Source organism: Hetaerina americana, unplaced genomic scaffold (assembly GCF_022747635.1).
Source record: "Hetaerina americana unplaced genomic scaffold, ioHetAmer1.1.p SCAF_5, whole genome shotgun sequence".
NCBI classification, from domain to species: Eukaryota; Metazoa; Arthropoda; class Insecta; order Odonata; family Calopterygidae; genus Hetaerina; species Hetaerina americana.
In genome coordinates this window covers 65767247-65787907 of record NW_027287095.1, presented here as the reverse complement: position 1 = coordinate 65787907, position 20661 = coordinate 65767247, and the positions used below count along the sequence as shown (strand labels likewise).

Here is a 20661-nt window from a genome sequence, read left to right as displayed (position 1 = left end):
CGCTGCCTACCTTCTTCGTCCCTGACGTGAAAGTGGGGGAAGAAATACTGTTCCTATGATATTCTCTTTGATTAGTAGATATTTTTTATTTTTGAATATTCCTCTCCGTTTAATTAATGTAGTTCGCACTGAAAAGTATCCCAAGACGTAATAACTTAGTCGTAATAACTGATTGATTGCCGAAAAGACGTATTGACAGTTTTTTATCGTTTGAAGCAACTCTTTTCGGTCAACGGCTAACCAGTTTGATATTAATCGCAGCTTCTGTTGCTATATATTTAAGTGGATGACTACTAATGACAATATTTCTCCTCCTTCGGCTGGTTCGAGATCCAGGCTTGTTTTATGACGCACTGACCAAGATGACTAATTGAGAATATCCTAATGTATTTTTATCGAAGTTAATGATTTCATGGTATGGCATGCCAATGAACTTTTCTATTAAATATCGTGAAAATATACCACGGATAGATTGTGTTATAATTTAATACAGCATCATAATTAAAATCCGTAATCTTGATGGCTTTGTAGAAATATTGAGTTGCTGTTGAGTGAAATATTCGTAGCTCTACGTACGGTTTGGTTAGCAGTCTGCGTCTTTCTGCAATTGTCCGCGATTCCATTTGTATTTCAAATGAATAAATATTGCGTCCCTAAAGGGTTCCATCGATTTTTCTCGTTCTGGTTTATTTTTGCATGCCGCCAAGTTAGGGAAATCTTTAATATCCCGGCAAAGAGGCCGGCCTAAGGAAAAGGCTGTGCGAACAAAATAATATTTATTTCGACCGGTTTCAATGTAACTACAGCATCATCAGGTAACAGTCATCACTCTTAAGTCCAGCATAAATACAAAATACCAAGTAATGGGAGCACTGGACTGTTTTACTGGACTCATGCGTGATGACTGTTACCTGATGATGATGTAGTTACGTTGAAACCGGTCTTAATAAATCTTAATTAGTGAAAAATTTCCAATTTTTAATTAATTATGATATTCCACCATGTCCCGCCTGAACCGTATTTTTTTAATTGCTCTTGAGGGTCCTTTTTCATTGAGGCATTGTTCTGTACAGAATATCTTTCAGAAGTTAACACGGGATTTGATTTTCGGTGAACCCTTTAAGGTGAGACCTTTATCATAGTTTATTACTAAGACTTATTCCAAGGACGCTATGAGCCCAGACTAATTAGTAATCAGTAATATGAGCTGAGAAACGTGACATTTCGTAGACGTTTCGCAGAGAGTGAGTGAGTTTAGCAGCTTTTATTGATCAATTATTATTGTATATAACAAATATTTTTTTTTCATTCAACTTTTCAACTATTCAGCTGCATCAACTTTTTCCTGCAGAATTAGTTCTTAAATCGCTAATGGCTACATTGGCTAATACTCAATCTGAAATTCAAGTTTCTCAACGAATTAAATCTTAATTTTGTTATTTATTGACACACATCATACCGGACTGGGCCCAACTCTGGGAACGCATGCACTATCACTTTGAAGAAGCTAGCATATGCGAAGTGAATGATTGAAAAATATTGCGATTGCAAAATAAAATTAACATAATATCGCTAATCAATCTTGTAGTATCGAATGTGCCGCGAAAATTCAAGATGTATCCCAAAAAAATGTTGATTAATGGATCGAAAAAAATATAGAAGAAATCTACCTCATTCGGGGAAAACATCCATAGGCAAAGGACACAAACTTCAAAACTATTGTTGGGATGAAAGTCCCTGGAAACTCAAAAATGAAGTTTGACAAAGATGACAATCGAACGATTTGACTGACAACATCGGGGAAATTAGGAATCTCCCGCAGCGTGAGCGTATTAAGCGATTTTGACAAAAATATAAAGATAGCCTGTCGAATATATGAATTCTAGGATTCTTTTTGCCCTCACACAATTCACTGTCACAATGCACGGATAAATTAATATATATTCTCCCTTTTTCTGTATAGGAAAAATATGTAATCATGATCTCTGTTCTTACTCCCATTTTCTTCTCTATTTTGATGGGTGGTACCCTTGCGCCTTGCCACACGCCCGTGGGTCGGTTCTCGAAAAATTGTGTGGATGTTGATGTTAGCCTCGTGGTTAGCGCACTAATCGCTTGGGGATGACCTCAGTCGTCGAAGCGCTTAATAACTAAATTACAAATACCCGTCCGGTCATTTGACGTATTATGTACAAATTTTAGCTGCAGGATTACTGAGGAGTGATTGAGGTACAAGAAATTATTTCTTGCCGCTGTTCCTTAACGGAAAATTGTCACTTACAGGTAAGTGACTATTTTCCGTGATTGAACAGGGGCAGGAAAGAATTGCTTGTGCCTTAATCACTCCTCAGTAATCCTGTAGCTAAAATCAACCTGGACTCATGATATTTCTCTACTGACGGCAGTTTAAGAGTTTTTTGCACATTTTGATATAAAAATCTACTTGCGCTGTAGTCGTTAGGTATGTAGAATGTGACCGCTAATGTTTATGATTTCGGGACGTATGATCATTGTATGTAGTGCAGTTATTCCTTGTGCCCTACAGCGTACGTGCCGCTTCACGTAGGAGTCAGTTTCAAATTGAAAGGGCGGAGAGCGAGATGGTTTTTGGTTTGGTGCACCGAACTGCACGGTAGGTGGCGCGCTTGTTCGTAAGGTAGGGGAGACAGAGAGAGGGTGTAATGGTTCAGACGACGAGGAGTCCCCCCTTCTCTTCACTCACTCTCCTCTCGCCTCCCCCACCCACCCAAGCCGTCTCTCTCGTCTCGTTCGCTCTCTCCGCCCGATTTCTCCTATCCTCGGGTCATTCACTCTGGATCCTTTTCCCCCTCTACCCCTCCCTCCCACCCTTGTTGTCGCGGCTCTCCTCCTCCCGAGTCTCTTGTCGTCCTTCCTGACCCCCAACCCTTTCATCTCCCAACCCTCCCCGTTCCTCCGGGGTCGATGCTTTTCCCCCCACAGCCATGACTCACGCCTTTCTCAACCAACCCTAAATGCCACCCCACCTCATGGGGACCGGGTTCATTTGCTCTGGAAGAATTATTTAATATATTTTATCTTTGGTCGCTCCAATCAGGTGATAATAACAAGAGGCTATATTTAAGGTTTAATTTAAGTCTAAATAATGTTTTATGTGAACAGATTTAAAAAAAATTAAATATTGTATTAAATATACAATCATGGTAATTGCCTCCTTGTAAAAAGTATTGTTCCCTGTGAAAATTATATTTCCCTATAAACGCAAGTATTATAGAAATATACGTTTAAAGGTTACAATTATATATCCTTAAAAAAATCATTATTTCTGTGTGTCCTTTCATTAGGTATACGTCAAGCACAACCTCTGCTCCAAAAATCCTCGCTTACCTTAAGACGTGCCTGGATAAGAACTATCTTGACGTACAATGAGGTGTGTAATCACGACTATTATTCCCAAGCCGCATCGAGCCTACGTTCTTAGGGGCATTGCAAAGCCTACGTTATCGCTTCAATTTTCCGGCCATTTCGACTATCATTCTAGTTCCCTACATATCGGTCCACTGCCGACACATTCGCTTGGTGTGCACTCCACTGATTGTTACATTTTTGCGACTCTAAATTCTCCCATACCACCTCGCACATTTGCCGCGAAACCAATCCGACTATTTATCACATCAATTCGAAAATTGTTTGACTATTAAAAACGTCGATAGCGCTCAAAAATGTAAAATTTAAGATGTATCTTTCCTTGTCCACCGGGCACTCTTTGGACAAAGTTTTCACTTTTCATAATGCCTCTTGGCGTTTCGATAAATATAATACGAAGTAGGCATTTCATATCAAATGCTTATTTAATTAAATCCGTGCGTTCCATTTTGTCGAAGCCGAAGATGATCTTACACTACTGGCGTTTTTCTTGTGCAGGTGGTGGGCAAATAATCTTCTCCATTTAAGTATTTCGTCAAGGAAATCCATAATCTATATTGTGGAATTGGACACATGAATATTGTCGCGTGTAAATATTCCTCATATCGTTTGGCATGACTGTTTTGCACATGAAATGTTATTATGGTTACTCCTCAGTTCTCTAAAATGCTTTTTAACGATGTTGTACGAAACATGTCGCAACCTGTCGGTGTAAACACATTCAAGATTTGTATAAGAGTTTTGGAGATGCCGAACCGGATGGGAGGGAAAGTTGTGTTTGGACGACAGGAATTATGGCGATTACGTGATCTTAACCAGGCGACCAAAGGATACGAAGAGAATAAACATGGAAAAATATCCAAGCGCTGTGGTTTTACTGGTGGATCCTCAGTATAATCCCTGAAGTCGCGTACTTTGTTGCGTCATTGCGGCTTGCGGAGTTTCCGCGCTCGCGACGGCCGAGGATACTGCACTCGCATCCGTACCGTGCTTGCGAATTCGTTTCGTTTGCAAATCGATACTAAATTTGATTCTAAATAACGTTTAAGTACTCGTGAGGGCTTTGGTCCAGGGAAGGCTCAGGCAGGCTCATTCGCACGCTCTGGTGGCAATCCGATTGGGATGATGGGATATACGATATAGGAGTGTGTGTGTGAATATGTATGTATAATTAATTATATATATATATATATATATGTATATGCAAACACACGTATATATACATAAATGTGTGTGTTTAAGAGCGGTAGTCCAGGGGTAGAGCGTTGGACTACTGACCGGAGGGCCCGGGTTCGATTCCCAAGCAAGCCTCTACACCCACGTGAGCGATATTTGGACGGCACGAGATGTTTTATGAACATTCAAGGTGTTTCTAGAAATATGGGCTGTCGACGTTAGAGTCCTGGGTTCGAAGAATATTTTCTAGAATATATCCTGTTTACAAACTTGTAAAAATTTTCCGCCAGTGGAGAACTTTTGATCGGGGAATGAAAAAATTGGATGAGTTGTACATCTGTCACTCCAACTGACAGAAGACGTAATATTCAAAATGTGTAATAAAATCGTAATAAAAAGTTGTGAATATTTTTTTCAGCGGGACTGAACATCTCCGCAAAATTCTATAATCTCCAATACTCTCAATTGAATCTACACAACATGTTTATTGTAGGAGTCAAAGACTTCTATCCCACGGATACTTTTAAAACAAGCATTTATTTTTAGTTGTTAAGAAACAAAGCAAATAATCAAGGTTTTAATCTAAAATTTCACTCAATTATCTATATGATTAATATTTGTGATGTTAGGAATTCGTTTTGTAGTTGCAGTAAACGAGTTGCATGAAGATAAGAAATTGAATTTACCTTTATAAGTAGAATTATCGCAATAGGTGAAATATATTTATTTCCCACGTGGAACAAACTTAAGATATTGTTCTCCATCTCATTTCTCCGATGCGTATAACTCGAGAAGTCATCACTCCGTGGATATAAATTAAATAAATATTTCGTTCGCACCCAGGGAAAAAACCCGTTGCTATATTTATGAGAAATTATTATCAAATGGAAGGTCCTGTTGATGTTATCATCCTGTGTGTGTTTGTATTGTAATATTATCCTCTTTCTTACCCTCTCCTGGGGTCAATCCGACCGTTCCTTTGCCCCAAAATTTGTCGTCGTTCTCCTGCGTGCTAAGTTTAGATGAGAAGGAATCTCGAGCATGATTGACCTTGGAGATAAGGCGCTGAAATATTCCCGGTAGCTTTAAGTGACGGTCGATTGTTTGTGTGACTTAATCCTGTCGTGGCATTGGTGCAATAGTGTTTTACGACTTGAGTTTGAAGAAAATTAATTACACGAGTTGATCATGCACTGAGGAGATACGTAAGAAAATTTAGTTATTCAGTTCTTACATTCGATTGTATTTGCATTTGCGTAGTACTAAATGAGTGCATGTGGTAAGAATTCTTAATTTCACCCATTGGTAGAAAACTTTGTCATAAAATTATGCCGCGTTTTTCTCAGGGTGGCAGACATGATATATATTACGCACCCTCCGCCCTGACTTGATATTCAAATCCAGGTGGCTCATTCTCTAATTGCGCAAAATTTGGGGATTATTTTTTTCGATGCTGGCCATCTTTTCCCGAGGAACAGGGATATTCGGACCTCCGCGCACGGTCGTGTTTACGAAGGTTCGGCCGTCTGTTTTCGCGACGTTATGGATCATCGCCCAGGCCGGTCGATTATGCAACCGGGTTACCTTATCGTCTCCCTTTAGCCTCCTACGGGCAGTAGTGATTTGAAAAGTTTGCCTTTCTGTGCACGAACTGAAATGAATGGCAATGGACAATAGAAAACTCATGTGATCCTCTGCTGGCCTCTTTCTCGCGTTAACCCCTTGACTTGGTCGTTTATTTTTAATTAGTTATTACGTACACATCTAATGTAAAAACTTGCGCTGTTATACTTTCCATTTGACGTAGAGGAAGACTCTTTCAAATGCAGCTTTGTACATTTAATACATAATTAGTTTGAGAATGTCCAGTACTTTTATCGGGACACTACTTTCCTGTAACTGTTGGCTCATTCATGCCGGTAAATAATTCCTTAAATTTTTTCAATGCATTAGAAAAATTAGTGTTGTGCATTAAATATAACATCTTAATTGTTTTATTAAAAAAAGATACTTTTGGGCATTGAAGAGTACAGCCGCATAAACGGTTTCAAGCGCTCGAAATGGCAGGGTACATTATTTTTATTTGTATTATGTGTAATTGATCCCGTGTTTTATTTCTCAATCCTCCATTTTGGGCGCATTTTATTTTTATCTCTATTTCGTAGTTTGGTTTCCCAGGGAGGAATTACCATCGACGAAGAAATGTCAGGTGGGCAGTGGCGTTAGTGGGCGGGTTTCCTGATTAAACATCGTTAAATTGTAATACTAAAGGGCCTGATTTTAATGCCACTAAAAATCATTGATGAAATGCTGAAAAGAATACTGCAAGTATTGATGGTTAATTGTTGGCCGAGAATTGAGTGACAATATTTTTTGTCAAACAATATTCGACAATTTGAAATCTGTACAGGGAAGGCTGTACCAGAGCCCCACAAATGGCTACAGTGAGCGATTCTCTTCTCTCGGTTCAGAGCAACCGCAGAAGGAAAGTGGCATTATCAGTAGCCACGAATACGCAATAGGTTTGACAATGACCCCAGGAATAATGGTGTTGTTGACATATCTTAAAAAGAAAAACTACCCTAAAGGTTTAGGGGATATCACTCAATAAAAATCAATTGTCCGATTTAAAGATTAATGAAACTCATAATTATATAAAGAATTATGATCTGATGTCAACATAATCTTATAATTTTTTAAAAACATTTTACGATACGTTTACGTGGATGATGACTGCATGTTCAATTGTTCTCATGTCTTCACCCTTTTATTGTCGTTTTCCTTCGCCATTTTAGTACTGGACGCACGGAAGCAATTCTCACCCATAAATGCCAATTATATGGTTCTAATACTTTTTTATAATGTATAGAATAGGCACTCTAATCAGCGTATTTAAATTCTTACGGGTCTAACGCGCACGACGAGTTGTCGTCAGGCTTCATGCGCGGTAATTTCCATGTATTCGCATATTAAATCATTTCCATTACGCGATGAGGCACTCGTATTTTGGACCCCGGATCTTCTTATCGCGGGATTTCCTACTTCCCGTCGTACCCACATGTTCAAGCTTCAATCTTGCATGCATCGCTCCCAGAAACCTCCTCAATCCCCAGCACCCATGATGCTCTCTCATGACCGGCTGCGTCCTTGGAAGCTGGACCAGAACGGAAACTTCTCTCCGTATCTCATTCCCCCCTTCCCCCTTTGAGCTACGCCTACTCCCTTACCCCCCTCCTCCTTTCGTTCATTTATCCCCCCATGGTAAGAAGAGTAAGTGGTGCATGTTCGTGCGTGGTTGCTAAATCCGAGGCTTTCCTTCCGCAGCCCCAAGTCTCCACCCAACAGCCCGGACACGGAGGCCGCATCCGAGGACGACCTCGGCGGAGTGTACGTCAACTACTGCGGGGGAGGAGTGGAGCGACTGGCGGAGAGGGGGTCGGCGGGAGCCAAGGTGAGTGGGCACCTCCCAGCCTACGCTTCCACCAACCCACCGCCGGATTCATCCTTCTTCCTATCCCCCCCCCCTCTCCCGTGCACTGTCACTCCCTCGGGGGCTCTGATAAACCCGATCTCGACTTCCTAGAGGGGTGAACGGCAAAGGGACTCTCCGTTTGCTCCCAAGGAACTCGTCCTGGTTTTTCGCGTGACGAGACGAGTATACCAGCGTGACTGGGGATGGAAAAAGGGACGAGAGGGAGGGAAGGAGGTCTTGGGAAAATAATCCCTTGGACCTCACTGAGGACGGCAGTTATGCAGTGATACATTTATAAGTGTGCTTGTTCAAGAAAGTTGTGCAAGAAATATCGAGTTGTTTAGTATTTTCATCGTATCTATAGTTACTGCCGAAAAATGTGTAGCGGAGTATTACCTCAGATGAAAATAATTTGCAATGAAGCCCAAACTTGCATATATTTTGGCAGCATAGGCATTCTTTGAAATTTAAAATAATTTGTTCAAAACCACTGATATATTTAAGTTTAGAACAGCCTGCTCTTGCCCCCAAGCTGTTAACCAATCTTACTTTATTGTTATTTTCAAAATTTGCCAAATTTATCAGACCTGTCATATCGAATGTGTGCACAAATTTTTAGCAAAGAAGTAATACATTTCTGAAACAGTACTCATTGTTGTACTGAACAGACAAGTTTATATCACATAATATATCATGAGGAAGTACTTGGTATGGTGGGCGAAGAGAGGGGTTTGTTGGGTGAAATCCAATGGAGGCAGGAAAAATGGATGAAGGGCGGATTGATCGGCCGCGAGATGTTGAAGACTGTAATAGAGGGGAGAATGTTAGGCAAGCGGGGAAATGGCAGGAACAGGATAGGGATGTTGGACGGAATGAAGGGAGGAAGGAAGTACTCGGAGATGAAGAGGGGTCTGATGTAAAGTAGGATGCTGGATTTTGTGTTTTGTTAAAAATTACAAAATATTTATTTTGTAGCTGTGTCTATCAAAAAACCTATCTAAACTGGTAGATGACCTTATAATAATAATAGATCATGATCGTATACATATTTAAAGCAATGAATGCAGATTATTTTGTCTCACAAAATGCTTTGAAATATTTTGAGCCAGAAGTCTTTTTTATAATAATCCTGAAAGAATATTCTAATACAAAAACCATTAAGTAGAGCATGGGAACTAATTAACAGGATTAAGTCCCAGTTCCAGCTAGTTTGCATTGCATAATATGTTCTTTTGCCATGTCTCCATTTTCCTTATACATTTTTTATCCCTGGAATGATCCCTGTATATCAATAAATATTCATAGGTGTGTAGTCCATAATTATTTGCCATCATAAATATTTTATTTATTAAAGTCCCGTTGCATAGGAGTCACTCTGTTCCAAATGTCTTCAGCACAGTTTGGGGAAATTATCTCTTCAATCACATATTCTCTATTCTTCAGTTTCAAATGTTGATTGTAAATACTTTTCAATTTTAATTTTGCTCTCATGTTGTTTTTTTTAAATATAAGCTCATTATAACTGTTTTTCATATTGCAGGATAGTGAATTTATTGGTACAGACTGGATCTGGGAATGGAGTAGTCGGCCTGAATTGATTCCCCCTAGGTTAGTGTGTATTTTTTAATACAATTTAATTCCATAGAAAATACACAGATGCTCACAATTTACAACAAGGTGGGGCAATTATGCACCTATAATGGGAAATCATATGTTAAGTGTGAGTAATATTGACATAAATATTGTGTATTCAACTATGCTGTTGTGATTGAAACTTAGGTTTTACTTCCATGAACCCATGTAACAATGTGTTTTAAAAAGTGATGTAGCTCTGTAAATGAGGATATGAATGACATCAATTTACATTTACAATAATTTCTTACTGTATTGAAGTACTGCTCAAGTTAAGTCCTTATAAATTATGAGGGTAATCCCAGAAGTATCCGACCCAACAATGAAAACACAAATATTTTGGAAAAAAATTTATTTATATTTCAACATAATCTCCTTACAGCTCTATGCACCTTTCCCAGCAATGCTCAATAAGTTTGATACCCTTTTTATAATAGGAACTGTCTTGCTCCTCAAAATGGCCATTAACTGCTGACATCACTTCTTCACGGTTGGAAAATCTTTGACCACTGAGCCATTTTTTCAAGTTTGCCAACAGAAAATAATCGGAGGGGGCTAAATCTGACAAATAGGGCACATGAGGTAGCAATTCAAACTTTAATTCATGAATTTTGGCCATTCCAATAACGGATTTGTGAGCTGGTGCATTGTCTTGATGAAACAACCCTTTCTTCTTAGCCAAATACAGTCGCTTTTGCTTGATTTCTTTGCAATTCAAACGTTGCAATAAGTTTGCATAATACTCGCTGTTGCTAGTTTTTCCTTTTTAAGATAGTAAATGGAAATTATACCACGCGGATCCCAAAAAACCAACGCTTGCTTTGAGTTGATGATCATCCATTATCACTTTTTGGATTTTCTTCACTGTATCTGGAGTTGTCACCTCATTTAGTCGACCAATGCGATGCTCGTATTGACAGCTCATACAGCCTCGTTTAAACTCTACAACCCAATATTTTACTGTTGTAAATAAAGGAGCAGACTCACCCAGAATAGAATTCATTTCAGCTTTTATATTAGTTGGGCGGAGGACTTTAAAATTAAAGTATTGTACCACATAATGATGATCAACTTTCTCTATTTTCACATTCATTGAAAACGTTCACTATTGATGGCAGCCAAACAAATACTAAACGACGTGGCATCTTTAAACTTGAAACATATGCTTTAGAGATTGTGTACTTTCTAATACAGTGATATTTTTCAAACTACTACTGCCATCTCTAGGTCAGACCAGGTACTTCTGGGACCACCCCTCGTAAGTATAGAAAGGCCAACAGTTAAAAACGTCAAGTTTTTTTCCCAAATTTCAATGGCGTTGTAGTTAAGTTTTTTATGAAAATGTGATGCTTCTTAAGTTTGGACTTAATCGTAAGATCCCAGTCGGTTTCAATCGGCCATTATCATTTGTAGTTGTGAAATTTCTTTAAATATTTAATTCATGATTATATTTTGATGACTTCTTGTTTTAAATTACCTTATTTTTCTCGTTGTCGCTATATCTCATTATGTTCTAATAGTTTTATATGAGCTTTTTTAAAAGTCAAAAACCAATGAAATATCATTTCTGGTGAAATAGACGGAATGTTTTACCAAGTTCATTTTTTTTCATAAGTCAAATAACACTCTCCTAATCTATTGTATTTTATTTAAGTTAACGTGGTTTGAAAGAACTTGTAAAATGCATAAAAATAATATTGGGTAATTTAAATAGTAAAGGAACAAAGTGAATTGCAAAGAATTTTGCATATCTAAGAAAGTAATTTAGCCATCAGGATTTTTTTTTTAAGTTCCACAAGACCCATACCCATCTAACAAGCCATTCAGGGTGAGATTTTCTACAGCAAACTACTTCATTTTCTAAGGGTGCCATCTTAAATTAGTTATTTACAATGTAAAATGTATTGAATTTTTCCTGTGGTAGAAATAATCTTTCCAATAATTCATGGATTAATGACCCAAGCACTGAAAACTTTGAGCTGCAAACTTCAGTTTGTTATGTTATGCCAGTAGGTAACCATCAGGAGGTGGTTTTCCTAGTAGTGCCCCTTCATCTAACGTCTCTCTCATCATCAATGGAGGGTGAGAGGCAGGTGTGTAGTAAAACCAGATTGTTGCCCTGGTATGCTTTCTAGCAGCCAACTCTTGTGCAATTCAGAGTCAAATGGTCCCACCTGGTCTTTGACAAGCAACTTTGAAATGGGAACCCTGCATAAAATGTGCCTTGTTTTCTCTCTGTGCTATTCATGAGAAGACAATTACCTATTAGTTCTCAGTATTGTTTTTCTTGTTGTAGTTGCTCATGGATACTGTTGGCAGCACTGTTATTCTATATAACAATGGAATTCCTTCTATTTGTACTTTCTCTCAAATTGAAGAAAAAGTAATTTGGTTCAGTGGTATTGTGGCAATAATCATGCTATGGATAACTTTATGAGCATAGTTTTAAAATGGTTCGTAAATCTTAAAACTGTGATAAAAGAAGCTAACCATGCATAATGACATATTTCAATTGATATCCTTTGAAATTTGTCACAATGGAATATCAACTGATAGTTAAACAAATGAGTAATTCAACCAGTTCAAATATAAATACTAAATCATGTGGTTGGCGCCATTATGTGTATGGGCGCCTGCATAGGTTGAAGCTTTATTAAATGTCCAATGAAAAACTCTCTCAAGTTTACTTACAATTAGTCCAATTTTAAGTTATAATGTATTTACACATGTTACTCAAATGAACTAAAACAGAGGTATACAAAAGAATTTGAAAGACAAAGGGGCAGTGTATTTAATTATAGGTAGATAGAAGTGTACAGCCTTGCCATAGGCAAAGGACCAATGCCCTTCATTCCTACTACAAAGGTCACTTCTGCTGGGATTATTTTTTTACATTATTCTTAAATCAAAATAGTGGTTTCCTTCCAAGTGGTTTTCAAATTGATGCAGGATGGACCACCTTTGGATGTACGATTCTTCAGAAATATCCAAACCATTCAGGATAGTAATTATTTGCCAGCAACTGTGATATAGTAACTGAAAGACATAAGCAGAGTCAAGTGGTATCTCAGGAAAATCATTTGAAGAATACTGAAATACCTCAAATTCTAAAAGTTATTCTCAAACCCACTTCCACCTACAAATAAAATAACTACAAAATAAAATATGATAGCTCTGCAACGTATTTGGTTTAAATGTACGTAATTTTATTCTTAAACCTGCCCAGAACCCATATGTATTTCACCTCTGACCCTGTCCATCATGATTGCTACATTTTTTCATGTATCGAGTCACACCATTCAAAAAAGGATCCATTGTAGGAAAATGTGAAGAGAAAAAGGAATTACAAAACAGTTATACTTTCTAGTAATCTTCTAGTTGTCAATATTTAAAAAATATAGTTATTTTTTCTTTTTCCATTAACAGCTTTACAAAATTCACTTGCAAAGTAATATCATGGAAATGGACCATGACAAAGAACAGAGTGGTGCCATTATTGGTTGGCAACTTCATCACAATTTCAATCATTATTTCATAATTGTCATTTTTATTAGTGGCGTTTGGAATATTCTTGTATTTATTCTTTAAGAACTGAGAAATTTGAATCTCTGTCATTATCCTGATGCATGAAGTAAAACCATTATCTACACTAGCATGAATGTAAAATACCTCCCAAACCCCAGAAGCAGGTTATAGAGCTTTTAGAGTAAATATTAGCAATTATGTACCACCTATAACTGGCAGTGGATAAGTTCTCTTTGAAGAATCTCCATCATCAGGGAATATAGAGGAGCAAAAATTATTGGATTTATTCTTAGGTTTTTCTAAAAACCCATATTAAAGTATCAAGCATTACAGTCCATTTTTCATTAAACGACTGCACTTTTGCTGTAACAGTGCAGGATATTCTACCCAAGGCTTATTTGAAAGACTAACAAAATTGAAAATAATTTCAGTTGTAGGATTGGATACAAATGGTCAGCAGTTAAAATTTGAAGTTCAGAGGGGTAGCAATGGCTATTATCCAGGTGCCATGGAAATGGGGGTGATGTAAACGTATTCTTTAAGACAGATGTTCCTAAACTTATTCTATTCATGACTCTCTTGGCATACCGAATATTCATAGAGGCTCCCAATTGGGTTATTTTGTATGAAAGGAAATACCAATGGAACACTTTTAATTCCACACCTTTAATACACAATGGATGACTCCTGAACTCAGAAAGCCTGAATAAATTCAGAAATAAGATAGACAACCAGTTGTTGAAAACTAAATACATATGGCTAATGAGAGATTAATAAAAACAAAATAAATGCAGCAAAAACAAAGTATAATAACAAATACATTTTATTTGAAGCAATATCACCAAAGCATTATGGGAAGTTTTAAAAATGCCAGCACCATCCTCAAGCCCAATCAAAAATATCAAAATACAGATGAATAACTGAGAAATATCTGACCCCATTGTAGTTGGAAATGGCCTCAATAAATTTTTTTGTGACGAACTAAATCAATATTATCAATACTTATTCTTCATCAAAATAATAGAGCTGTCCAAAACCAACAAAAATCCACTGATCCCAAAAATAATTAAATCTCTGTATCTCCCACTGACAAAAAGGTGGTGCTGCATTGGACAACTTGATCAATCGAAGTCTTCAGATCTTGATAAATACCAGGACATTTTCTAATTAAGTGATGACTTATAATATATCAGTTTCTCAATTACTTACTTGATTTACTCATCATCGTCACTAGACATAATGCTCTCTGAATGAAATAAAACCACAATAATGCCAGCTCTTGAGATAAATTCAACCAAAGACCCAGGAAAACTATAGATCTGTTACTATAACATCTTCTTTTTCTAAGATCTATAATTTATTGTCTTATGAAGTACAAGATCTTTTCCAATGCCAGGGTGGCTTTCCTAAAGAAAAATCAAATACAGCAGGTACTTTTTATTTACTGTAAATACCTGTGCAGTACCCATCAAAATAAAAATATCTACTGTAGAAGAATAGCTTTATCTCTCAGTGGAAAAAGTGCCCCAAATGATAACACATACTACCTTGATCAAAAATTTCCCGGAATTTATTCAGAAAATTAAAAATACAAGTTTATTCATCTAAATCTATATTGTCCCCTTCAAAGTAATCCCCATCGACTGCAACACACTTATGCCAGCGCTTGATCCAATCCTCGAAACATTTTTTATATTCGGTTTTCGGTATGTCCATCAGTGCTTCCTGCGATTTTTCCATTACTTCCTCTCGGCTGCTAAAACGCGTTCCCCGTAATGGTTTTTTAACTCGATTGAACAGAAAGAAGTCACAGGGAGCCAAATCAGGTGAATTCGGTGGCTGTTGGATGGTATTTGTTGCATTTTTCGTCAAAAAATTATGAATAATGATAGCACTGTGCGACGGTGCGTTATCATGGTGCAAAATCCACGAGTTTTCTGCCCACATTTCTGGTCTCTTTCGGCGAATTGCTTCACGCAAACGTCTCATAACGCCCAAATAATACTCTTTGTTTACTGTCTGGCCATCTGGCAAAAATTCATGATGCACTACACCGTTGTAATCCATGAAAACCGTCAGCATTGCCTTCTTTTTTGACTGGTTTTTTTGGTCTCGGCTCATTTGGTGAACGCCATTCACTTGCCTGATGTCTGGATTGCGTGTCGTACTCATAAACCCACGTCTCGTCTCCAGTAATGATCCTTTTGATGAATGTGGGATAGGATTCAGCCTCGCAAATCATGTCTTTTGCGACGTCAACACGGTCTCTTTTTTGCATGAAATTGAGGTCTTTTGGCACCAACTTTGCTGCTACACGACGGAAACCCAAATCATTAACCACAATGTCTTGGGCGGATCCATAGGCAATGTTCAAGTCCTCCGCTATTTCTCTGATGGTTAATTTGCGGTTATTGACCAACATTTCTTTTACTTTATCAATTTTTTCACCGACTTTCGATGTCGATGGTCTGCCACTGCGTTCATCATCTTTGATTGACTCACGACCACTTCTGAACCGCTCGTGCCACTGGTAAACGACCGTTTTTTTAGAGAATCGTTGCCGAAACACTTTTCCAACATTTCCAACGTCCGTGCGCCACTAAATCCGTTTTTTACGCAAAATTTAATACAAGTTCGTTCTTGCAAATTTAAATTCATTTCTGCAATTGTAAAAAATCGCCAACACACACAGAGATAGATGTACTCTTGGCTACGTAACTTTTGCAAATGTCAAGTTATGACACTAAGATTTAAAGGGAATATCAACAACAGATGTACCAATTTAACAAAAAAAAACAGAACTCAAATCGGAACGATGGGAGCGCCACACGGTGGTTATTCCGGGAACTTTTTGATCAAGGCAGTATTTCACATACTAAGTAATCACTTCAAATTAATAAAAAAGGAAGCATTTAAAATGCACCAACAAAAAATCATTATTATTTGATTTACGAATGCCCAAGCTGATTGTAATATATTGCAATATAATTTTGTAAACATTATATTAATTGAATGTATTGTAAATCATGCTTTTTCACGCCATACTGAGTTAAATTGTATGCCTACATATTTAGTTAATTTCTTTCTGACATACTTAATTTCTGTATCCAGACCTACAAGGTCAATAAATTGTTACCCTGTTGTATCAAAGATCCATGTCATTCTTTGCACTTAGTTGGTACATTATACATACCACCTCTCTATAGGTGGCTACTACAGTAACACTTGTGTTTTTTGCTAATCTAATTTCATGATTATGTATGTAGCCAGTTCAGCCTGAAAAAATTGTGACAGCCACAAATATTTTTGGTTTTTAAGTGGTTCAATTGGTCTTATCTGTGGAACCAATGAGTTTCATTCCTAAGAAAAATAGGTAGCCTCAAAGCAATTAGCTGCGGTCTCCACCACTCAGTTGGTCCAAAAGGGGGAGATTTCTTCGCATGATATACCTTATGTATGTATACCCATGCTGCAGGATGTGGGAACAAAGTAGTAGCAATCCCATTCCAATCCCCTGCATCCATTCCTGATTTGAATTTTTGCCTCTCATCATTGCTGGTTATGAAAACTTTATGGATAAATATGAATGTTCTAGTATTTTACTTGGTTTCATGTGTGCTACTAACTATTTGATGCTAGCCGAAGCAATTGTGTAAATTGGATACGCTGTGTAATATAATGTGTGACTATGTAGCTTGGCGTGCATGAAAGGAAAACATAAGTTACTATTTTCTAATAGTGTGCCTGCACTTCTTTCAGTGCTTAACTTCATTTTGAATCCAAGTAAGTACCGGGGTTGTCCATTTAACTCCTCTGTCATACAAAAATAATAAAATATTTTTACCATGTATACCTTGCCTATGGGGTTGTGGTAGTCCAGGGGTAGATTGTTGCACTGCTGACCGGAGGGCCCGGGTTCAATTCCCGGGCAAGCCTCTCTGGGCACCTGCAGCTCCACCCAAGCTATGTGATTTTTTGGGCACCAGATATTCCTGGGAAACCATAACCAGCACAGGAAAAGGAACTGGCCCTCCTACCCTGATGTGTGAATTTTACATGCTGGCAGGCTTATTACTGGGTGAACTCTACCAAGAAACCGACCTTCGGGTTCATTACTGTGTTTGTTTATGGTTACCCTGCCTATGAGGCTGAAAATTTTTAAGCTAAATGCTTTCCAAGTGAGACATATAGTAGTACTAAAGGTAACACTTCTATAATAGCATGTCAAGGTGAATTATTTAGTCTTATTTTTAGTATATTTTTCATTGCGCTGTGGCAAAGTCTGAAAGTATTAAGTTCTTATAAAGTGAAGCTTGCCGCACATATGAATTTGTATAAGCCCATTTAAAAAAAATTCAGGGATGATGCTATTTCATAATGGATTTTTTTGAAACTACTTCAGTGTGGATGTCATTGAAATCATCCATGTTCCTTCATCCTTACCACAATAAATGCATTTCATTTTAATAAAAATACTGATGTTTTTTTTAATCCTACAGGGACTGGAAATTTAAACATCCAAAGAAGAGGACTTACAGCATTCGCAATGCCAAGTTTGGAAAAACAAGTTTGTTCTCTAAAGAGGTTCTTTACACGCTCTTTATCAGCAATGTGATTTCTATTTTATTGGGCACTGGTGTTGGGTAAGTACCGGAATCCTTATTTAGACTCAAATTGCTCAAAGCTGTTATCATTAAAAGAATACAGTGGAATCTCACTTAACGAGCACCTCTTACAAAAAGTTATTTGAGTAGGGAACTGTGTTCAGACATATTATATGGTTTTTCTATGCAAAGTTTTATAATATTTTGTACATAGTTTTAAAAATTTACCTGAAGAAAAAGCCGCAAGGAGACTGGCATTAGAGAATGAAAGTTACTATAAAATGAAAAGTAAAATCATTGAAAAGTGAGAACGAGATGTGAACATGGCTAATCTAATGCACAATTGGACTACATTAGCAATTTGAACTATCCTCAAGAACACAGATTAAGTAGATAGCCGTTTCAAAAGAAATGACGAGAATATCTATGCAACGGTTACGTATTCCCAACAATGTTGAAAGGTGGCTTCTCTTATGGATGAACAAATAGCAATTACAATTCAACACTATAAATGAGAATATCAATTATGGGAATGTGAAAATGATTTTCACCGATATCGTTACAAAGACACAGGAACATCAACGACCAAAGAAGTAGTATTTGAGGAAGGCCATGAGTGATTTGAGAAATTATAGAGAAGACGCGGCAGTGAATAACTTCATCATCAACTTAAAGAAGCTCATAGATTCTGAGGGTCACCTGCTGCAACAGGTTTTTAATTGCAACTAAAATGGTCTCTTTTGGAAATATAGTAGATGCCAAAACAAGCCTATGTATCAGTGAAAGGGAAACATTATCATATATCACATTAATTTATATGGGAAAAATTGTTTCCCTTAACGAGTGTTTTACTTTATGTGAAAAATCCTGGATCAAATTATGCTCATTCTGGATTCTCCTCTCATAATGAGATTCCACTGTACAGGTAAACAACCAATTTGAATTCTTCCCAGTTTTAGCATTCTGCTGTAGTTCTGTCCCTGAAGCCAATATTTATTAACAACCAAAAATTAATTAAAAATTTAAATGCATAACCCATGAAAAACATTTAATTATGCTAACAATGTTTTGTCATAATGTAAGTACTAATATCAAAGCTTTCAATTTCACTGACCTTGGAATCAAGTGGGAATAAAATTGATAAGCTATAAAATCTAATATACTGAAAAGGCTTTTCATTCTCTAAAATTGTTTTTGTTTTTTTTTGCAGTGTTTGGTTAAGTAGGAGAGGCTGTGGTTACCTACCTCGTACAGGCTTAGAGTGATGTAGTGACTGATGTTAATTGATAATATCCTCTTTCATGCATAGAGGATTTTTCCTGGACCCCTACTCCCTAGGTGTCCAGCTGTCATGGAACTATTAATCCATGTTCAGATGATGTGGTCATCCATCTTTGGTTGCTTATGCCTACCATATTGCATAATGACTATTGTATTCACCTTATTCGCAGTTGCAGTATCTGATTTTAAAAAATCAGTCTATAATATGGTAGATGCCAATGCCCTAAAAGTATTTGGGTGACAAAGATGGTTTTGATTATGGGCTCTTTCATATTTCATGTTGCTTAAGTCCCAGTATGTCAATATTTAATATAATATATAATATATATGTCTTGTATTCAATTTTATCAAACTCTCAATCAATATAACTTCATAAAAATGTACCTTTTATATTGTATAGTAGATCAAAGACTCCTCGCCATCTGTGCAAATGTGATAGAAATATTTGATGTTTATTTAATATGAAAAGTATGATAAAAATACAAGTGATAATTATATGTACACTTGAGTTTTTGGGATGTAGTTTTATAATATCATCTTCCTTTTTATTTAAGCTTAAGGTTCCACAAAGTGTCATTTAAAAAAAACGCACATTTTGAAAAACTTATTTTTCAATAAGTGTAACAACATTACAGGATAAATTGGAATTGACCATTTCTAAAAGAAATGGCTCAAAAATATGTATTACATATATTTCCAATGTTTTTTAAACCATTTTATGTGAATGGAAACAGCTTTAATTGAATTCTCTTTATCTCTACATGCATTAGCCTTTTATATCTAGAATAAGTTGAGTTATTAACTCAATTGGAAGAAATCAGGGTTTGGCCAAATAAAAGAATGATATGCAGCTCAAATTTGTTTCTTAAAACTCTTAGAAAGCTTTCGGCAATACAGAATGTCTCGTTTCATGCCCTCATCTCCCTTTTCATTTGTTTAACTCTCGTACACAAGGCCAAACGTTCCATGTTTTGGAAATTAGTGGATTCCGAAAAGACTTCTTGTGTATCTTGGAAATTTAGGAAAGTTTATTGCGCGTCCAGTGTTGGAATTAGGGAATGGCATTCCTCTGTTAACCATTTCTTTCAACTTTAGTGGCAGGCAGAATATGTAAGTTGATTTTTTTGTAAAATGATCGTATGATTTAGCGATGTTTTTAACCAAGAAGAATTTGCTATTTTTTCACCCAGATTGAAAATTCATGAAGAGCTGTCAGGGCTGTGTAATTTTAGAGTGTAGATACTTATGTTTAATAGAGTAATGCACTCCATATTTTTATTTATTTTAAGATTCTTATTGGAAAATATGAAATAAGCTTTGCACTCATTTGCTAAAGATCTATAATTAGGGTGTTTTTGTCTCAATGACCAATTTACATCTGGCTTTTCTATTTTTAGTTAATTTTATTAAATATTAACATGTAGTTTTTAAGCCAAAGTGGTCTCCATACAGAAGAATAGTTACCCTTGGAACATATTGCATTACACGACATAACTTTTTCTAAAATAAATGTTTAATTACGTCGGTATGTCTTAATACTTCCCTTACCTTGGAAGGAGAATATTT

General features: G+C 36.8%; 1 protein-coding gene across 1 annotated transcript in view; it reads left to right on the top strand.

The window, feature by feature from the left end:
* BNIP3 (BCL2 interacting protein 3) overlaps window positions 1-19596 on the top strand; it is a 72498-nt gene extending 52902 nt beyond the window's left edge. The window contains exons 3-6 of the mRNA XM_071591602.1: window positions 7906-8032; window positions 9594-9661; window positions 17710-17853; window positions 19025-19596. Coding sequence (XP_071447703.1) covers window positions 7906-8032; window positions 9594-9661; window positions 17710-17853; window positions 19025-19079 — 394 coding nt within the window. The 3' untranslated portion in view covers window positions 19080-19596. The remainder of the gene's footprint in view (window positions 1-7905; window positions 8033-9593; window positions 9662-17709; window positions 17854-19024) is intronic.
* The last annotated feature ends 1065 nt before the right edge of the window (window positions 19597-20661 follow it).